This window comes from Phodopus roborovskii, unplaced genomic scaffold (genome assembly GCF_943737965.1).
Source record: "Phodopus roborovskii unplaced genomic scaffold, PHOROB, whole genome shotgun sequence".
NCBI lineage: Eukaryota > Metazoa > Chordata > Mammalia > Rodentia > Cricetidae > Phodopus > Phodopus roborovskii.
The window spans coordinates 30,656,643-30,678,462 of NW_026126541.1; the positions used below are offsets into that span (position 1 = coordinate 30,656,643).

Here is a 21,820-nt window from a genome sequence, read left to right on the forward strand (position 1 = left end):
AAAGGGACGCAAACGTACACACTCAGGGAGAGCTTTCCGAACTTTAACCCGGATGGCAGAGTACACGGTCCTTCCTCGCGAGAACCTGCGTCTTTCCCAGAAGCGTCAGGCTCCAACGTCACTTTCCGGCGCCACTGACTCGTCTTCACCGGACGGATCCCTTCAAGGGCCAAAACGCGCGCGGTCCAGCATAGGGAGGTGTGGCGATAGTGGACCAATGGAAACTACGGACCTCGCGTTTCCTCCTAAGCCCCACCCCTTGACCCAAGCACCGTGGCGGAAGAATACAATCAGAGGATCCGGGGCGGGGCCAAACACGGAAGCGGAAGTTGCGGAGGGTGGCGGAACTCTGCGAGCTTCTGGCCCACGTGTGCGGTGAGTGCTGCGGAGAGGGAGATGCTGGCCGTGCGGGACAACCTTCCGCTGGCTGCTCTGGAGCGGGAAGACCTTGCGGGGCCGTGGGCGAGCGGGCGTCTCCAGAGCCGCCACCAGGGCCGCCTCCCGGGCCGCTTTCCTGGCTCGGAGTTGGGGGATTGGCGGGAGCCTGGCGAAGGCAGGGGTTAAAGCCCACTCCGTTACGATGCTTAATGCAAAGCTAAAGGAACTGGCTTCGCTGTCAAAGCCCGGCCGGTGCGTCGAGGTTACCGTGCCTGCCTAGTGGCAGACCTTACGCATAGGAGCAGTTCAAGGAAAACTGAAGAAGCAAGCGATCCGTTAACAGACCTAAAGTATGATGGGAGGCAAGAGTATTTTAAGCAGGGCTATGGGGTAAGTCCCGGAGGTCTGAGTTAGTTGTACCACGGACAAGATAAAGGGGAGAGTAGGCATTTAGAAGCCATCGTGCCGTTTCTGTATTCTTGTGTAATGGGAAGCATTGTTCTTTGTGTTCCTAAGTATAGGAAACATTGAAGGGTTATTAGAAAAAAAGCAGGAGGTTGCTCGTGACAGGCCTTGATTCTCTCAAAGGAAAAAAAAAAATGTACTTAATTTGCAAGTTCCGTAAGGAGATTTTTGATGGTTTGTATTGAGTATTGGTAAATGGAGATAAAGGTATTTAAGAGAATTGCAGGGTAACTTACTGATAGGTTGCAGATGACTGACACATAAAGAAGCAAATATCATAGACAGTGCTCGGGTTTTCTCCTTGAGCAGTAGATGATGCCCCTTTGGCAACAGTGAGAATGGGCAGGGAGAGAAAGATGGGCTATCATTGGGGTCCTTTGCAGTGGGAATACAGAGAATTACATTTCAGATGTTAAGTGTAAGATGCCAATTATATTCATAATCAGAAAGTGTCCAGTACATGTCTAGAAAGTAAAACCCAATTTGCTTGTCTTTACCTTTGGTTTAGCCATAAATTAATTTGAAGTGAAATTTGGCGAATACTGCTTTAAGTGATCAAAGTTAACTTCAGGAGTAAATCATGTTGCTACATTGCTTTGGTGCTGTGAGAACAGTACTTCTTTGCTAGTACACACACTCTCAGAGACACACACACGCCCATGCATAACCTCAGTCTAATGATGAAAATTTTAGTCGAAAAGGGGACATAACCTGAAACATAAGAGAAAACATGTCAGCTAAATTAACTATGTTGGGATAGGAGAAGGACATGAATGGGAAAATTGTTATAATAGTGTTAATTTCTTAGTTTGGTTGCAGTGTCATGTACTAATAATAGAGGAAACTGAGTAAATGAGCTATAGGCCCTATGCCTTTTTAACTCCTTGGTAAGGCACGTTGTTGTTTTTAAATAAACTATGCAGGTTTAATATGTAAATGATGGTATGGTTGGGTACCTGTACGTGAGGGCCAGCAGCACAGTTGGTTAGTGTGTGGTACTTGCATGGAGCCTACACACAGAAATGCAAGTGTGGCTCTATGTTGCCAAGTGATAAAATGACTATACAATTTAAAATGCCTAGGAAGACTCCAGTGACTCCAGGGCTGGGATTATAAGATACACATCACTATATACTTTTTATGCATTTCTGGGCTTCAAACCCAGGGCATATTCCAGCGTTCCCTGGAGAAAGTGATTCAGTCAGGTTTGGGAAGTCTTCTCTGTTTCAGTGTTTGTTTTCCAATGGGTAGTTCATGGTAGCAAATTAAGAACTTGGAAAATCTTTCCTTACTTGTGGACTATTGCTATTTAATTTACTATTTCTCAAATACATTTCAACCTGGAACCTGCTTTCTTTTTCTTCCCAAGACACTCAAATATTCTGAGGAATTAGTGGTGTTTTGTTTTGATTTTTGAAGCAATATCTCATTATGTATCCCAGACTGGACTTGTTTATGTTGCCACAGTGGCCTTGAATTCATAGTGATCCCTCTGCCTGAGTCACTCAGAGCTAGGGTTATAGGTGTGTGTCAACACATCCAGCATGAAGTTAATTAATGCTCAGAGGTGGTGGCTCATGCCTTTAATCCCAGCACGCAAGAGGCAGAAGGTAGTTGGATCTCTGTGAGTTCGAGGCCAGTATGGTCTACAGAGCTAGTTCCAGCACAGCTAGGGATACACAGAGAAACCCTTTATCCAAAAAAAAAAAAAAAAAAAAAAAAAAAATCAGGAATGGATATTTCTCATCTGAAAACATTGTCTAGGAGTTCCTGCAGGTGACTCTTAAAGTCATTTAGAAATGGGTGATCATGTAACAGTGTAACTTTTCAAAATGTACAAAATGTAGACATGAGCCTGGTGACATTTGCCTTTGTATCCATATGTGTTCTGCTTCTTCCAAAGCTTGTAGGCTGGTGAGAGGTATCTGTTACTTTACCTGTGCTTAGTGAAGGTCCCTGAACCCAACAGTAACATGTTAGGCAGATACCCCTCAAATATTAGGTAGTTCAGTGTGATTTGGAGGTCAGCAAGTTATCTGGCTGCCTCTAAAACAGTTTGCCAATAACCTTTGCTTTTGCTTTATTGGGTTTTCTTTCATTAAATTGCAGCATGTGCTAAATGCATGGTGTTGCTGGTTCCTGGCTTTTTAAGGTAGATGCCCAAGAAATCAAATGGTAACACCCCATTACTCATCACCAAGCCTTCCCATGTTAAAGCTGCAGACAGTGGTGTTCATTCTTAACAGTGGTTTGTCTTTATTTAGCCGGTGCCGTTGCTTTAGTGTTGCCTCCGGGTGGGTCGCACACTGGCCAGGGTGTGTGCATGTCCCTCGTTCTTGTGTTGCTATCTTTTGTGCCCGTTGTTGTAATGTCTTAGAAGTAATTATGTGCTTGGTGGACTCTAGAGCCACCAGGCTGTGCCTGGATGCTTTATCCTGTATCTGCACTCAAGAACTATGTGCTGCACTATTTAATGACTCTCATTGGATAGCAATTCAGTGATTCTTTATGGTTTGGGCTTTTGTTTTCCAGAATTGCTATGATGGAAGTCAAAGAGAAGAATAAATTCACAGGAAAAAGTCCAAAGACGGCACAAGGAAAGAATAGATTTCATAAAAACAGTGGTAAGAGAGCCTCCCCTACATGTGTTTCCCGTGTGCTCATTACTGTGAAGATATGGTTGAGGGAGGGGCAAGGTTTGTAGCCAGTGCTGAGCTCTTCATGGGCTAGGATTACAATAAACATGGTAGAAAGAAGTCACCACTACTGCCCATTAAGTTAACCTGTTAGAAATTGCCAGAATAATTGAGGAATGCTTTATTCATAAAAGATCCTTTGTGTCAGCGATATTCATGTTTATTCACTATACAATTCATTTTTGTTCACTATACAATTCATTTTAATGTTTGATGGGCTGGAGCTGGCTAGTACACTCAGTTTCTGCCTTCTGAATTTCAACCGGTGATGTCTCTCTTAGTCCATCAGGTGTCAGTATTGCTGAGTAGAAGAATTCAGGCCTCTATAGTCCTAAGCAGTCTTATGCTTTCCCTTACAGTGGTCTTAAGGCATAGCTATTGTTGATGTCATCCTGTCTATTAAATATGCATAAGCTTTTTGACTAAAAATTTTAGCCAAATAATTTTATTACAGGCTTTAAGATTTTTCTTAGTTAGACATTTCCAGAAATTCATTTTTATGATATACTTTCTTAACTTCATTTTGTTCTTAAATTCTTATCTTATTGAACCATTGAAGTTTTAATGTAACTATTGATGGTAGCACAAATAAGACAAAATGTAAAAGTACTTAATATTTTATGTCTAGTATATGCTTAAAACTGCAGAAATATGAATGCTAGCAATAGTGGTTTCTAGGAGGTAAATTATAGTTTATTATTAATTCCTCTACTTTCCGGGTTTAACATAGATAACCTATATAATTTTATAATCAGAGTTTTCTCTTAATTTCGGTTTGATTATTTAAACCCTAATTTATTCAAAGGGGTTAATGTATATTTGAGAGTAAGGCTGTCGGTTGCACTAAAAGCATGTAGTTCTCTAACATCCAGTTGAGTAGGTACCAGAGAGTTAGACTCAGAATCAGTGAACTATTCATTGTTATCACTAGAATCTAGTTCTTCAAAGAAATTCCCACGGAAAGTTGTCAAGGAAGGTGGGCCTAAAGTGACATCTAAAAACTTTGAGAAAGGTGCTACAAAACCTGGCAAAAAGGGTGTGAAGCAGTTCAAGAACAAGCCACAAGGGGGCAAAGGACCGAAGGACAAATTCCAGAAGCCAAATAAATTCAATAAGAAGAGGAAGTTCCAGCCAGACGGTAAAAGTGATGGTAAGCATGGCTCTTAGAGTCTTTACAGAAGTTTTTCCAGGCGGGGGGTGGGGGGGGGTGTGGGGGGTGTGACCTGACCTTGGTGCTCTCGTCCTCTGCTGTCAGCGACTGCCTGCCCTGCTCCTAGACAGGCATCATTTTGGAGTGAAAGGAAGGAAACACAGAAGGGCTTAAGTAAACAACAGCTTGCATCCTCCTCAAAACTTCTCATTCTGGTGTTGGGGAGGTGGCTCAGCAGTTAGGAGCACTTGTTCTTGCGGAGGACCTGAATTCGATTCCTAGCACCTAAATGGTGGCTTACATCCCTCCGTAACTCCAGTTCAAGGCGTTCAGTGTCCTCTTCTGACCCCTCAGGCACCAAGCATACTTGGCGGTGCACACACATGAATGCAAGCAAAGCTCTCGTAAAATTAATCTGAAAATAAAATGCTTTTAAACTTTCTCATACTTAGAGATCTTCATTTCTTTAGCTAAGGAATTAGCTAGCCTTTAATTTGTACCTGTATGTACTGTCATGTCCACCTAACTTTTTTATTCGTTGTGTTGGGTGATAGGTAGTTTTAAAATCAGTCACAGTACAGGGCCAAACTAATTGTAGAAGCCGGCCTTAAAAAGATGGTGTGCCCCAGCTAAATTGCCACCTGTGCTGAACTAAGAGATCTGTAGACTCTGTCCTCGTGGAGCCTACACCAGGTAAATCCGAGCAGCTCCTTAGATGGTTCACATTCAGTAATAGTTCTGGGTGTGTGGTACACACCTGATAGATTTAGCCATTTCAGTCCTTCAGGGCGAATTGCTTCCTAATGAGAATTATTCCCGGGGCTTCTGTTTGGCGTGACGTGCCAATCTTTTGATCATGATATCCATGGAATCATATCTCACCAGTAGTTGCTCAGTTGCACAGTGTGATCCCAATGGTCACTTGTGGGTTTCAAGCAAGCGGCTTCTCCATGCTGACCTGCACATTGTACCCTGTCCCATTGTGAGCGCTTTTGGTTTATTTCCTAACACCGTACCTGCCAGCTGAGATTATTGTCTGTCTAGCTCTCCAGCCTGCTCCTTATTCTTGAGTTTGCCTAAGGATTTCTTGCTGGAGGAGGGCCAGCATGCTTAAGGTGAGGGGAGAGGAATTTCGTTGTTTCTCAGTGTGTCTACACAACCTTCTCCTACTCCAGTCCCTGTTTGTTTTTCTTTCTTCCCAGTGGCTTCTTTTTCCCTCCTTCTGTAGCTTTTCTTCATAGTTTTAATGGGAATGGAGAGACTCTAATAATGTTAAGTGTAAATGCTAAGATTCTTGCATTTTAAAGATGAAAACAGAGAAGGAAAGGGGCAAGGAGGAAATGATTGCCATTTATACCTAAGTGTTAGTATTACTCAGTTTACTTTTTTATTGTTTTAGTTTTTGTGGTGAGGGAATTTTATAATCAGAGAGAGAGGTTTAGACATAACTAAACTCCAAAGGGTTTGGTGGGAGATACTTATATGAATAATACTTTAGTGAAATATTCATTTATCTCATTGGTTGATTTTGTTGTTTAACTGATAATATAAGTTTCAAAGATACAGGAATAGGTAGATAACTCAGTTTTTATATCATCAATCCGTAGACGCATGCTATGTGTTGTCATGAGTGAAAGGCACCTGTAGGTTGTCCCTGGATTTGTGTCTTGTTCCTACCACTGGGTGGCCTTGGATACCTACTGTGAAGGGGGTAATCAAAGTTAAAGTCGTACAGTGGCATTTTACTCCTGATTTGTTTTATTCTTGATACTTTATCAAACAAGGAACCTCATACATGCAAGTGCTGTACCACTGAGCTTCTCTACCAGCTTATGTTTCCCACTTACGGCTTCTAGAATGAATATTGGACCTGATGATTGCCCTCTGTTCTAAATTCGAATTCATATATAGTATTTGGAATGTTAAATGCCTTGAATCCAATTCCAGAATCAGCAGCCAAGAAACCCAAGTGGGATGACTTCAAAAAGAAGAAGAAAGAGCTGAAGCAGAGCAGGCAGCTCAGTGATAAGACCAACTATGACATCGTGGTTCGAGCAAAGCACATTTGGGAGAGCTTGAGAAGGTACTGGCACTTAACAGTGTCATTATTAGTCTGTCCAAGACAAGGGAAACAGAGGTTTGCCCTGTGAACAGACAGATGTTCTAAACATCAAAGACAGCACCTGGTTTCTTCGATGCGTGCTCAGTTCCCTGTCACAGCAGTAGTGTGGGCGTGCGGAATGCAGAAATGTGTGAAATCATTAGGATCGTGTCAGATAGCTTTATGGAAATGATGGGAGTCAAATGGATTTGATATCTATCCCGAAGGATTTCTCAGAAAATGAAGGGCAATTTCTTATCAGCTAGGTTTTTGAGATGTTTAAGTATTTGCTATCTCAGATTGTTTCATTATTTTTCTTTGCTTCTGAAGTTCTGGCTGTTAAGATTTAGATTGATGCATAAAATTATGCCTTGTGAGATGAGTTTCTGCCTCTGAGAAAATTACTTTTGTCTGGCTGCTCCAGAATAATAATTTTAATGTCAGAGGTTTGCTGCCTTCAAAGGAAAAACCACGCTGAAATGGTGAACATATATTGCATGCTGTTTGGTTTTCATGTTTAAAATAATTTCAGCTGCCCTTCCTCTGCAGAAAAGACTGTGACAGAGAAAAAAGAGGGAAGCTGATGAGTGATTTGCAGAAGTTGATTCAAGGGAAAATTAAAACTGTGAGTAGAATGTGCTCATTCCAATTTTTAAAAAAATCCACGTTTCTTTCTTAGGGAAGTGTGTTCTTTGTATGTGTTTATGGTTATCGACGCAGCAAGACTCGAGGATTAGTCTGTTTCACATCAGTACCTATTAACTTCCAAAGAAATAAAACCACAGTTCATGCAATCCTTGTGGATGTAGTTTTAATTAGGACTGGAATTTGAAAGGTGGTAGACTTTTCTGTCTCTTGCATTTATTTCAGCTATGAAATGTGATAGGAAGCAAAGCGAAACAATAGTGCACCATATAATTAACATATTTTTGTCTCAAACAGGCTAGGGCAGTTTAAGCTGAAAAAATAAATTGTAATGGTGTAAATAGTAGAAACATTCTGAGTCTTGAAAGCTCCAACTCTTTTCCTCCAGATTGCCTTTGCACATGACTCCACACGCGTGATCCAGTGCTTCATTCAGTATGGGAATGAAGAGCAGAGGAAGCAGGCCTTTGAAGAACTACAAGGTATCATTAATATGAGGTATTTTTAATCACTTATGATAAAGTCACTTGTTTTATCTTGGAATGCTGAAGAATATCCTAGAGAGAAGTTCCATGTTTTCTGCAAAACCGGTTTCATTGCTATGTAGAGTGAATCTGTTCCAGAATCATGCATGTGTTTCTTTCTTTTCTTTGTTTCTGGAGAACTGAAGTGAGGATGCCAGGCCATGTTTTGTTTTGTTTTTCCCTACCAGGTGACTTGGTTGAACTAAGTAAAGCTAAATATTCCAGGAACATTGTCAAGAAATTTCTCATGTATGGGTAAGTTGTTATAAAATGTATGTTTTTTTTTTTTTGTTGTTGTTTGTTTGTTTGTTTTTTCTTGGCTTTCAATTTTGTGGAGTCATCTTTTCCCAAATGTTACTTTAAAATCTCTGGTCTTAGTAATTACCTCCAGACACTTGTGGTTTTAAGGGTGGAACACCTTAAAACAATAACTGAAATTGACTAAATTCATAGTGGTGCCTTCTCTATTGTTATGGACTACTTTTATATATTTTAGAGAAAGAACAAAGCATTGGAATAATTAACTTCAGTTACTAGTATTTAGAGGGTAGAAAGTTGAGAGGGGCAGATGAACAGACTCTGAGGTAGGTCATTGTGTTAGCATGTGTCAGAGTGGGATGATTTTCTCAATGACATGCTGTTGGGACTTATCTAGACTGGCTTTTTGGGTCTGAAAATGTACTAGAATATTATAGCAGCAAGCAATAAGGGACTTGCAATTGATAACATTTTTCCTATCTATTCCTGGAGTTTATTAGCTGCTCAAATGCTTTAGAATAAATCCTGTTTTTAAGGAACTAGTAGTTTATTTTATCTCCATTTGCCTCCTTGATTCTGTCCATCCCTAACCATCCTTGTGGTCTAGTTGAAGAACTCCCTGGAGCGCTTTCTGTGCACTGGCCGCTATTAATGCAGCTTAGCTTAGTCATCTAATTCTCACAGCAGCCATGTTTCTGTTTTGTGAATGAAGAAGCTGAGGCACAGAGAAGTTAAAGACTCTAGGGTCGGGGCTGTAGCTTAGTGGTGGAGCCTTTGCCATGCTTGCATAAGGTCCTAGGCTCAATCCCCACTACTGCCAATAATTAAGAAAGAAACTGCTTGGCAGAACTGGGCTTTCTCACTGAGAGTTGTAGCCTGCTTTGTCTGCTAAGCATTGAAAATACATGGATTTTGATTTGCCCACTCACAAGCTTTCCCATATAGGAGAACTCCCTTCTCAACACTGATATTGGTGAGTTGGCCTTTGGAAAGTTGTGGGTGTATTGTTACCTAGCCTTCTTCTGTAATTTACTTTTTCCATGTTCCTTTCAATGTTAGAAGTAAACCACAGATTGCAGAGATAATCAGAAGTTTTAAAGGTCACGTGAGGAAGATGCTGCGGCATTCAGAGGCATCGGCCATCGTGGAGTATGCATACAATGACAAAGCCATTTTGGAACAGAGGAACATGCTGACAGAGGAGCTCTATGGAAACACGTTTCAGCTTTACAAGGTGGCCTTTCTGGACGTTTTTTCCCTGTGTATTTATTTTTCTGTGTGGTCTTTAAGTTTCAGGGTCCTGTATTTAAGGAGTGTATTTTACCAAACTGGTCCTTTGGAGACAACTTGTGTCCGTTGTTCTCTTAGATTATATGTCTGTACAGTAGAGAGGAAGAACTCATACCATGCTTTCTCCTCCAGAATGCTGCCTTGAAATCATCTTTAGATCATGCCGTTTTTGTTGCTTCCAACTGTTGTGTGTGATGCTTCAGCATGCCTCTTTCTGCAGTGAGAGTGGGATCAAAGACGGCCATAGAGAGCGGAGCTTTAGAACTGCTCCATGGTCAGCTCCGGCTGAGGTGCCCTGGGCTTCATGTTTCTTCCTGGTTTTGCCTTGCCTTTGTCTGCATTGATCTGGAGAGGAAGGGTTCCAACGATCTGGCATTGGATGCAATGTAGAAGTTGAGTTTGAGACCAGCCAGTGATGGGACTAGTTCTGCTCAAGGACCTGTTTCAAACCTTGGGACATGAGTGGACAAGCTTCAGTTCCTAAGTTGAATTGCTGGAGCATTTCTCTTGTGGCACTTAACTTTGGGAATATCCAGCAGTTATAAAACACACCAAGGCAAGGATTTGTGATTAGGCACACGCTAGGTACTTTGTAAGATCTGATGGCTGGCAATTTGGTTGGTGGTTAAACTGGCTCTTGAGGTACAACCAGCCCCTGTTTCCATGGCTTCATCATCTTATGACTCAACCAACCAAAACCATTAAGAAAAAACTTATGAAAAAAAAAATAAGTGCCAGGTGGTGATGGCACATGTCTTTAATTCCCATTACTCAGGAGGCAGAGGAAAGTAGATTACTGAGTTTGAGGCCAACTGCCCTACAGAGCAAGGTCCAGGACAGTGAGGGCTATACAGAGAAACCCTGTATTGAAAAACCAAAAGGAGAAAGAAAAATGTATGTCTGTACTAGACATGTATAGATTTTGTCTATTAGTGTTCTGTAAACAATGTAGTGTAGTGACTATTTGTAGAGTGTGTATGTTGTTATGTCATGTAAATAGCCTTGAGATTGTTTAAAATATACTGAAGGCTCATATGGGTTGTATATAAATACTTTGTTGTTTTAGTGGGAATGTTTAGTGTCACCAGGTTTTTGTATTCATAGAAGTTGCTAGAGCCAACCCTCTGCAGGGAAGCTCACACACTGGCAGATATATAGACAGGGACTCAGATCGTGTGGAACTATTCTGTGGACATTTCATCTAGAAATGAGAAAAATTGCAAACTTTTAAACTTGTTTAACATGGCTGTAGGGAGGTGTTTGATTTTTCTTCTGTTTCAGACGGCAGATCACCCAACTCTGGACAAGGTGCTGGAGGTGCAGCCGGGAAAGCTAGAGCTTATTATGGATGAGATGAAGCAGATTCTGACTCCGATGGCCCAGAAGTAAGAAAGGCTTGTTATTTACAGACAGTGGTATTTGTAGGAGCCACATTTAACAGAATCCTTGCCAGAAAGGAGGCATTTTCTTTCCTACTGTTAATAATCCATCATAAATAAGAGTATAAAACATTTTGTTTGAAACTATTCTTTATGCAGGTAGACTTGGCTCTTGAAATCTATCTTATTGACTAATTTGTTATAGTGGTTCGTAAACATTCTTAAAATGATAAAACTTTTTTTTTTCTTCAAAGTGAAGTGTTATACTGAACCTTTTTGTGTTATATAGCTTTATACAGTTGATTGTTTAAACTGCACTACAGACTTAGAAGTTTGTGCTTGTTGATTCATGGACCAGGCAGGATGGGACACTGCACTTGTTCTGATGAGGTAGAACATGCTGGGGACTAGTGCATCATTTTACTGTAGAGCCTGGAAATGGTGTGTCCTGCTCTTGGTTGTGATGACACTAAACCAATGTTACAGTCTAAGATTTATTAACATCTTAGTATTGCTGAAATAAACAATTGATCTGTGACAAATTCTACTTAGTAAAAACCATTTCACTTGTTTAGATGATTTTAGGACCAACAGGTTTACCTGTCTTTGTTTTGCCAGATCTGAGTCTCTTTCTTTCTGTTTGCAGGGAAGCTGTGATTAAGCACTCCCTGGTTCATAAAGTGTTCTTGGACTTTTTTACCTATGCACCCCCAAAACTTCGATCAGTAAGTTGTTGGTTTCTGTCTTTGAATCAATATAAAGCCAGTGTGGTGGCGCACACCTTTCAGATTTGGTATTTGGGGGCCTGAGACAGGAGGATAACCTTGACTTTGAGGTTAACCTGGAATCCGAAGTAAGCTCTAAGCCAGCCTGCACAGCGTGTGAGACTACTGCACTCACAAAAACAAAAGTGGGAAGGGACCGCCGTCAGGACTCTGAGGCTGCTCTGATGTACACGGTTCTTCAGAAATGCCAGGGTTCCCTTCTCCCTTAGCTGAACAGGCACTGCTCTCTAAATCTCTTTAATTTCAGACCTTCCCCCCAAAAAAAGAATAGTATTGTTCCTAGTTTTATAAATGGCACCAAACTTTTATATCTTAGTTACAATCCAGAGAGTCTCCTAGCTAGTCTAATATGGAAGGTAACTTACATTGGAGGATTTCTCTGTGTTCCAGTAGATTTAAACAAAAAAACAAATATGTCTGCTTTAAAAGGTTATGGGAGGATACTTAATGTGAAATTAAATGGCCCATGAAAGCCTGGACCTTCTATGATAGAAGGCAGAGGACCAGTGAAGGTAATTGCACTGCCAGTCAAGCCAGAGGGGGGAATACAAATGAGAATTGATGCTATAGTTCCCTGATCTTCTTGCCGCATCCAGTTGTGACCCGTTGTCCACTGGTTCTCATTTTCTAATCACAAGGGCTGACTGAAATAACACATCTGATTTCTCTTAACATATATGCCCATCATACATTCTTGGGGATTTTGAAGCCCTCCAGTTAGCATGTAGAATAATTTCTCTGCACTTGCTCTCTTAGGAATTTCTTTCCCTCTTCCCTATAGAACTCAGTAGTGTGAAGTTTTTCTGCTGAGAGTGTTTTGGTGACAGTAGAAGACCACATTCAGTCATAGCAAACATCTGGAGTGGGCATAAGGCGACAAGACCTTTGAAGCATAGTTGCAGCCTGCGTTACACTTCAGCTTCTTATTAATTTGATCATATTAGTCCTAATTTCCTCCAGATCCATCCTCCCAATTTCATACCATCTTTTTTTCTTTTAAAAAAAACTTACTGGATTCAATTTGTGCTCCCCATATATTCACAGTTGTGGGGCCATCTACTGGCCATACTAGTAAAGATTGTCTCTTTCCTCTATAAGCTATCAATAGTGCCTAAACTCCTGATGGGTATTTGTGAGTGCCCCCCCCCCCCATGCTAGACTGTTGACTGGCTGCACTACTTTGGTCAGAATGAGTTTTGGTTGTGTTTGTTATATGCTCGTGTGGGGAAGGGGAGTGTGTTCTTTTCCCAGCTGTTCTGTTAAGCACCCCCTTAGAACTGCCACCCCAGCTGCTGTTTCTTATTGATTGCTGTATAGCACACATCACCTGTGAGTACTTTAAAATAGATATGAAGGAAATGATGTTTATTGGCCATTGCTATGAGCTGCATTCGCTGCTTTGTTGGAAAAGAATGTGTCTAGAAAGGCTGGCTGTAGAATTAAAGCTTGCAATGTGCTGCCTGAGCTCACTCTTTCATTCTCTGCCTTGCTGTTCTCTAGGAATTAATTGAAGCCATCCGGGAAGCAGTGGTATACCTGGCCCACACACACGATGGCGCCAGAGTGGCCATGCATTGCTTGTGGCATGGCACACCCAAGGTAAGTGTCAGAGCCTTGCCTTAGTGCAGTCTGGATTTGATGATCCTTCATCTTCGAGTCAGTAGCCTTTAGTCTTACTGTGGTTCCCAGTTGTACACAAGTGTCATCTTCTGGAAATTGTGTCTTAGGGCCTCCCAGGGCTTTGGCATCTTCTTTGGGCCTTGTATTCTTCTCTGCTTTAGCAGATTAGGAAGAGATCTCCAAGCAGATGACATGTTTATGTTCAGTTTTGGCTTACACCGGCTTGGGGGACCTGTGCTGTGTTCTTTACTCTTCATTTAATGGTCACATTGAGAACGGGAGGGAGGAAGAGATAATTAGTAGTTAACTATACTATATGTGCATTCCTGTGTGTATTAAATACTCTCAAGAAAAAGGTAAACATTGATCCAGATTTTAGAATTTTACGTATTTCATTCACCCTTCACTTACTGCAGATTTAACTGTTGCACAAACACAATGAACACATCTGTATGCTGGATTCTTGAAGGCATAGCAGACACTGGAAGAGGGATGGTTGTAACGGTGACTTCACTAGGTTTGCCTCTGCCTTAGAATTTCATGGTTCCCATATTTATGCCCAAATAGGTTGATAGAAATTGAAGATTAGATAGGGGTGTTTTGGATCACACTGCAGTTTTCCATTCTGCTTTGTAAACTGGTCTTTTCACTAACGAAGAGATAGTGCTGATGAAAATTTGATACTACATAAATATTAACTGTGCAGTAAGCTTAACCTATACATAAAAGATCATTGAGGTTGTTTTTCTTTTCAAGGACAGGAAAGTGATTGTGAAAACAATGAAGACCTACGTTGAAAAGGTGGCCAACGTAAGTACAACAAAAGCCTGTTTATAGTGGCTAAGTGAGGTGAATTCGTGTCTGTTGGAGAAAGTTGAAAACTGCATTAAAGTGTTTAAGTCTTCTGGGTTAATTTGCACAAAATAGGGTTCATATATAGTTCTCTTTCTGCATATGAATTGTTTGTATGCATGTGTATCTTGGTAGAGATCAAAGAAAGGAATTCCTAAGTTCTAGGCAGGTGCCCTGCCTATGCGCTACACCCCAGACCCTATTATTTAGTTCTGGTGTGTAAAGACTGGTATTTGTACCTGCCTCCAGCCTTGTTGTCTAAACATAGTAAACTCTTACTGCTGCCTGTCTAAGCCGTATATATCTAAGTAAAATGTCAGATTGTCATTGAGAAACTTAAGGTTGGCTTTTGCTACCACAGAAACCTTAATAAGTTAAAATTTGTCTGTCTTCTTGGTATAAATTTATAGTGTCATTAAAAAAAAGTTGAGCTATTAAATATTTTAGCTCCTTGGAACCTGTAGGAGGATTAGCATTAGATGTGAAGTTTGTTTTTTTTAAACTGGGGATTATTTCTAGCTGGAGAAGTAGCTCAGTGGATAAAGTACTTACGATTGAGCTCTGGCTTCTGCACATGCATGCATGTAGATAGTCTCTGTCTCTCTGTCCTCTCTCACACACACGCACACGCGCACATTTTTGTGATTTTTAGGTGTTGAATGACTTTCCATACTAGTAATACAAAGAAATGCTAAAACTAGACTATATGAGGTATTAGATATGATTCTGTTCAACATTTTTCTATTTTAAAAAGAAATCCAATGAGAACAAATAAATTTGTCAGATTGTTAATTCAGCAAGTGTTGTTCAGACCAAGGTGGGATAGATGTTATTTGGTACAGGTGGTCTTCTGTGGCATTGGGAGTGACAGGAGTTACAATGAAAGCCACTCAATAGGCAGCTAACATTTCTGTGAGGTGAAATATGGTATTCTTTTTCCTGTGTGTGATGTATATTTTATTCACAGTTCACAATTGAGTACGTTTTGTGTGATATTTTGTTGAGTAAAAACTGGGTGTTAATAGAAAGTCTATCTAAATTGTATGAGTAAGGCATTTTCTAAATAATAAAATTGGACTTTTTAATTTTAGATTTTGATTACATGAGGTAATAGTTCATTTTTTTGGAGGCATTGTGGTGGTAAAAGAACCTAGCAGTCTGACATCTTTTTAATTTAAGAGTTATTGCCGAGGGAGGAAATCAACAAACAACCCAATAGATTTGAACTATTACTTAGAATCCCAGATGTGGTTGTTCAGTTTTGAGGTTTTTAAATGTTTATTTTGTTATTCCAGTCTTTTAAATTTTATTGAGACTTCTAGCATTAGTTCTGTCTTAGTGTCTTGAGCGGAATTGTTGTAGAGTATTTATGGTAGTCTGTAAATGTCAAATCAAAGCAGTGTGTTAGGCTATCATTTTTTGTGTGCTGATTTCCTGGTTTCTAGGTCTTGGCTGCTGAGAAAAGTATGTTCAGTGTCTAAACGTGATTGTGGAATTGCATGTTGCTCACTTGTGTAATTAATATGGAATGATTGCTGAACTTCAGCAGAAATGATCATCGCTCTTTGTTCAGAGTGATTGCGTCTGCATTTTAAATTGAGTTGTAGACCAACTTGTATATTCTTAAGAAATACCTCGCAGTTAATTATGCTGTGCATGCCTGACAGTAGAAACCAGGAGTTTTGGATTGTGTGCACTGTCCTTTACCAGTTTCCTCATCTCAGGAGCCACTTTATTTTAATACATAGACATCTGTTTGCCTCACTCATAATGACTTTACAGTATTCTATTGCATGGCTATACCATGATTTACTTAGCCAGTCCCTTCTGTTGGGTATTTGAATTGTTTCTAGATTCCTTAAATTATCAGTTCCCCAGTAAACATTTTATATGTGTCTGTACAAATGTGGATGCATGTGTAAGATACATCCCTAGAGCTAAAATTGCTAGGTGAGAACATACATGCAAACCACTTTACATTCTAACCAGTGTGAAGATGATTGCTTTCCTCCAAAAGTTAAATTTTAAGAAGTGATTGTAGACACAGTGTGTCTGGGTGTGTCCATTTCTACTCTTAAAAGCAATGATTTTTATCTTCTTCTTGGGGTCATTATAATTTCTAGAGTTTACATGCTTTTTGATATTGTGTGTGGGTTTAGGGGAGTTTCTTTTTTGTTTGTCTTTCTTTTGGAACTTGTGGGGTTTTGCTGTTTAAGAAGAGACCTACCATGTAGCCTCTGAAACTCAACTGTGTAGACTGGGATGTTCTCAGACTTAAGCAGTCTTCTGGTCTCCCACTATTAAATATTTATAGGAACTTTGTAGTCCTTTGATCCAGGGATGACTTTTGCCTTCTAGAATTGTCTGTGTATATACCAAAAACTTATAAATATGTATAATTCATACTTTTACGAACATATGTATGCTTTATAATGTGTATATATGACATGCTTGAATTGACCCTTTTTTTTTTTTTTTGATTAGAATAGTTTCTGTATGTAGTTGTATGCACATGCTCTACTCCCCCAATTAATCTTTTATTTACCTGCCTCAGTTAAAATTTTCAAGTACTGGGTGTTTGATTAGATGTTGCATCTTGGTTCATGGGCTATTTGACAAATATGTTTGTTTCTTTTTATTTTCTTTTTTGTTAAATCATCTTGAATATAATTAGCTAGTTTATTTGAGTCACTTTGACTCATCTTGTTTGCATGGGGTTGGACAGATTATTGTGTAGGCTCTATGGGTAGGGTGTGGAAGAGGGAACGTTTTTTGTTTGTTTGTTTTTGAGACGGGGTATCACTCTGTCATGATAACATTGACCAGGCTGGACTCAAACTCACAGAGATCTGGCCACCTCTCAAATGCTGGGATTATAACCATGTGCTACCATGCCCAGCTTTCTAGGTTTGTAGTTATTTTGTCTTGTTGGTTTTTTTTTTATTACAGTAAGTTATTTAGTTTATGTGTAGGGGATGGGTGCTGTGCACATGTGTGGAAGCCAGAGGACAACTTTGGACAGTCTGTTTCCTTCGGCCAAGGTTCTGGGGATTGAACTCAGGTCATTAGTCTTGGCAGTAGGTGCTTTTACCCACAAGAGAATTTTGCCAGCCCTCTATGCAATTTTTTTTTTTTAACCTTTTCTGTCTCTCTATTTTTGCAGGGCCAATACTCTCATTTGGTTTTGCTGGCAGCATTTGATTGTATTGATGATACTAAGCTTGTGAAGCAGATAATCATATCAGTAAGTATTGTGGATGGGCTTGAATCAGTTATGTAACCAGTGTTATGTAAACACTTCAACCTGTGCTTTTTGCCCATATTTACTATAACTTTGGTTGCCTCGGTTGTGTCTTATTTTAGAGGCTTGCTATGTTCCTGTATGAATCCCAACCTTGTAACTGGATAGTAGTTGTCTTAAACACCTAAACAACCATGGTTAAAATAAGACTTGACATTTCTACTTTGGATTAAGGTTGCATGTTTTTTTTTTTTTTTTTTTTTAAGTGAAGCAGTGCTTGGATGTGACTGGTAGCTGTCTTTTTTAGTGATTCTTCAGTTTAACACACTTGCTATGGACAGATAGCCTCTGTACATGTGTGCGGGGCTAAGCTGATGGAGACAAGAACACCTAAATCCACTCAGTTGTCCTTGGAACATCCTGTTGTTAAAACTTCCTTCTTCTGTCTTAGCAATTACTCCTGTCTAGCACAGTGAGCATAACCCTTGAGTAAATGTCTTATCCCAGCACTTTCAGGACTCTTGGGAAAGCTACTCCAGTGTAGACATTGTAGTTGGAACTGTGTGCCTCCCATCCTCTGTGGCTCTCCTTTTCTCATTCTGATTCTGTGAGCCTGCCTGCCTGTGCAGTATGCAAAAGTATTGACTGCACAAGGGAGAGGGTGCCAAACTAGGGAAGAGACATTACAGTATTGGTAGCAGTGACCAAATTTGGAAATGTTTTAGGAACAGCTGAGTTTTTGCAAACACACATTGTTCACCTGGAAATTACACGCACCATTGTGTTCGCACATATATGGAGACTTGAACAAATCTTACTGACAAAGGAGACTCTTGCAGGGTCTGTAGAGAAAATTTTGATCAGGTGGGGATGCTGTGGCCTCTCCAGTTCAGCAGGGTGTTTGCGAGTTTATCCATAATAGAAGGGAGGGACTGGGAGTCTGTTTTCCTAAACGGCTGCTGGAAAACCCAGCTGTGGATTTCTCATGCCCCTGCTGCCACTTTCCATCTTTGTTCTTGACTATTTTAAGTTGTGGGGACTTTTGGGGGGAACGGGATTGTGGGAAGTTGGCAGGATTTTGTGTCACAGACTGAATATTTTGACATGTTGCTTGTGACTTTAGTACCCTTTTGACTCCAGTCAATAGTGATTGTTTTTCATTCCTGTGACAGAGATGTGGGGCCGTAGAATTGGCTATGAATAAAGCTGTTTCACAGAAATGGAAACTGGCTGGCCTATTGAAAGTTTGCTTTTGTGTAATATTTCACAAAAACGAAAATGTGCATAACTGTTCCAAATGGATTTCAAGGGAAGTAAGCACCCTTCAGGGCTTGCCAGAATTATCTACTGGGTTAGCCTTGCCCAACCATTTATCTCACTTCAAGTTGCTGTTGAAGAGCCATTTTCATTCCTTGTGCTTATCTGCTTGAGGTCCATAGCTGTGGAACCCACATTCCTAAAGACTAACTGCAGGCAGCTAGCTCTCTCTTGTGGACATGCCTCTCGCTGACAAATGCTCCACCAGTTCTGTGTATCATTAAGCCCCCAAGTTAGTGATAAAGTTGTGACATGGTCATTGCTCTTGCACTTTCCCACCCAGCCACCACAGAATCTGTTGCGGTGCTTTTTAAAAATAACCAGGAAAGTTGGGCATTGCCAAGCACTCCGTTCAGGGTATCCATGCTTCCCAGAATGTCAAGTTGAAATCACAGCATGGTCAGCTCTACCTTTTCTTGAACTTTCCAAATAAATCCAAGCTGTCTCCCATCTGCTTACCTTTCCAAAATGAAGAAAATGTGATCCCATTTATCTGGATGTACTTTGGCTGGTTTCATGGAAGTGTTCCTAAGGAAAGGATTGGGTAGCCTAGCTAGCTAGTTGCTGTTTGGGAATGAAGATGGACTGATGCATATTTTAAATGCCTTATTTTTAATAAATAATTCAAGTTACAAAGAATAATATATCAACTACTTGGCCTTCCATCATGTAACACAAATAAGTAAAACCTGTCTGATCATAGTGGCTCATGCCTATAATCCCATCACTTAGTCTGACAAACCTAGAGGATTACCATGAATTTTGTGGGCCAGCCTGGGCTCAATGGTAAAATCCTATCTTTTTTTTTAAAGGACTAGATAGTAATTATTTGAGGCTTTGTGGGCCATATATAATTTGACTTGTTTATACTTTTAAAGAAGACTTTGCTATGTTAAAAAAGAAGAAGGAAAAGTAAAAACATTCTTAGCTTGATGAGTGTGTAAAAGTGGGCATACGCCCTATGGACCATAATTTTCCCACCTTTATGTATTTTGTTTATTTTCAATGACAAGTAGGAAGTAGTCCACTAGTGATTCTGAAATTTATGAGTTTTATCTTCATGGTGGTAGTGTTTCTTATACTATTACAAACTGTTGTGGATCTCATATATATATAGTTCATTTGGTAGAGTGCTTGTCTCATATCCCTGAAGTCATAGGCTCCATACCCCATACCACATAAACCAAGAATTCAGCAGTGTCTAGTTCCATTTCAGCATGTAGCCAGTGCTACTGTCATTAGATATCAGAACATGACTGCAGAAGTTAAGGGAAGCCTGAGATTTTATCATCAACAAGCATGAGACTCTTGAGTGTTGCTGTCTGTTGAGCCTGTGATAACATGACTGACTTTTTAGTTTAGTCCCTTGTGTTACTAAAACCACTTATTTAGTAATAAATAGCTGTTGGGGTTTTTTTTTTAGTTTGTTTTGGTTTGGGTTTTTTGTTTTCTTTTGCTTTGTTCTTTAAGGTTAGATTGGGAACTGGAGCAGTGGCTTTGTTCTGTGGTTAAGAGCACTGGCTGCTTTCCCTGAAGACCCCAGTTCAATACCCAGAACCCACATAGCAGTTTAGAACTCTCTGTAACTCTAATCCCTGGTGATCCATCCAATAACCTCTTCTGGCTTCTGCGAGTACTGCGTGCATATTGTGCACAGACATGCATGTAGATAAAACACCCATACACACAATAAAAATGTTTTTTAATTGTTAAAAAAAAATAATAACAATCCTGGGTATATATCACCTTAAGAGAACATCTTCGTTTCAGAGAAGGATATGTGTTTTCTTTAGATATGACATATTTGGAATCATGATCAGGACTAGTGAGATCCCTGCTTCTGATCCTGTCCTGTAAACTTAGCTAGTGGATGAGTGTTCCCTGTGGCTTCAGGTACCCTAATTGTGTTTCTTACTGTAGTAAACAGCCTTTGTGTACTGTGAATAAGCAGCCCAACTAAGCCTGTGTCAACTCTGTATTTGACAGGGCAGATTCCTCTCATGTCTCAGCAGGGAAGCTCTGGGGCATGAGCTTCATCAAGGCTCATGCTACAATAAATATGCCTGCAAATTGACCCTTGTCTACTCTGATCACAGCAGGTGCTGTCCTTAGTAACAGCAGCCCAAGAAATACTCCTCATCATGAATGGAGTTTTTCCATCTAAGTTTTTAAAAGTCAAACAGGTCGTTCAACAGTGACAGCCACAGTAGATAATTAACTATGTTCTGAATGTAATTCTTTGTATTTTGATAAGACCTGTCTGAATTAACTTTGCATTTGCTAGTGGGTTCACTGAGGGAAATAGCCAAGGGTGGCTTCCTCATTCCCATCAAATCCCAACCAACATTTGAGAATGTAAATAATACTGCAAAGGTTTTTTGCTTTTTTAATTATATAGGAAATCATCAGTTCCTTACCCAGCATAGTAAATGACAAATATGGGAGGAAAGTCCTGTTGTACTTGCTGAGTCCCAGAGATCCTGCCCACATAGTCCGAGAGATCATCGAGCTTCTGCAGAAGGGTGATGGCAATGCACACAGGTAACTGACAGCTGATGGTGTGACACCTGTGTTCCTCTGCTTGGATGCTTGATTCTTTGTGAAGAAAACAGGCTCGGGGGCACTGGCATACACGGATCCCTCTATTTCCCTAAAACTTCCTGGTCAATTCCATTGTTTAGCCTGGGCGTTTTGTTAGTCTCAGATCCTATCTTGAAAGGAAATGGCATGATCAGGCTGAAAGATCCCCTCTGAGCAACTACCTGGCACCCAGTAGGCATTCAAGTGTGTGGTTGAATTTTGTTTTGCTTTACTGTCAAAGCTGCTGGCGTTGTGTATTTTAATGTCCTAAGAACAGAGTTTGTGAAGTGCTCTGAAAATGTCCTGTCTTGCATTATGATTTGTCATTGCTTTTTTTAAGACTGGCTGGATTGGGAAGGGTTACTTGTTTGTCTGTTCCTTTATTGAAGTCTTGTTCCTTGCCAGGTAGTGTTAAGATCTTGGGAATGGAAAGGTGGAGCCCAGGCTGCAACTTTCACTCACTGTCTGCATCCTCAGCAGGATAAACAATTATAATAGAGGGTGCCCTGAGTTGTGATGAGCTCCTAGAGTTTGTGATA

At 40.3% G+C, this 21,820-nt stretch overlaps 1 protein-coding gene across 2 annotated transcripts in view; it reads left to right on the forward strand.

Moving 5' to 3' along the window:
* The first annotated feature begins 258 nt into the window (after positions 1–258).
* Pum3 (pumilio RNA binding family member 3) overlaps positions 259–21,820 on the forward strand; it is a 30,712-nt gene continuing 9,150 nt past the window's right edge. The window contains exons 1-14 of one of the 2 annotated variants that reach the window (XM_051199690.1): positions 259–375; positions 3,376–3,467; positions 4,471–4,689; positions 6,637–6,772; positions 7,340–7,415; positions 7,824–7,917; positions 8,148–8,214; positions 9,277–9,451; positions 10,789–10,892; positions 11,533–11,611; positions 13,172–13,270; positions 14,048–14,101; positions 17,307–17,387; positions 21,100–21,242. In XM_051199690.1, coding sequence (XP_051055647.1) covers positions 3,383–3,467; positions 4,471–4,689; positions 6,637–6,772; positions 7,340–7,415; positions 7,824–7,917; positions 8,148–8,214; positions 9,277–9,451; positions 10,789–10,892; positions 11,533–11,611; positions 13,172–13,270; positions 14,048–14,101; positions 17,307–17,387; positions 21,100–21,242 — 1,412 coding nt within the window. In that variant the 5' untranslated portion in view covers positions 259–375; positions 3,376–3,382. Of the gene's footprint in view, positions 376–639; positions 769–3,375; positions 3,468–4,470; positions 4,690–6,636; positions 6,773–7,339; positions 7,416–7,823; positions 7,918–8,147; positions 8,215–9,276; positions 9,452–10,788; positions 10,893–11,532; positions 11,612–13,171; positions 13,271–14,047; positions 14,102–17,306; positions 17,388–21,099; positions 21,243–21,820 lie in introns of those variants that run through there. The other variant, XM_051199689.1, reaches the window with a different exon arrangement.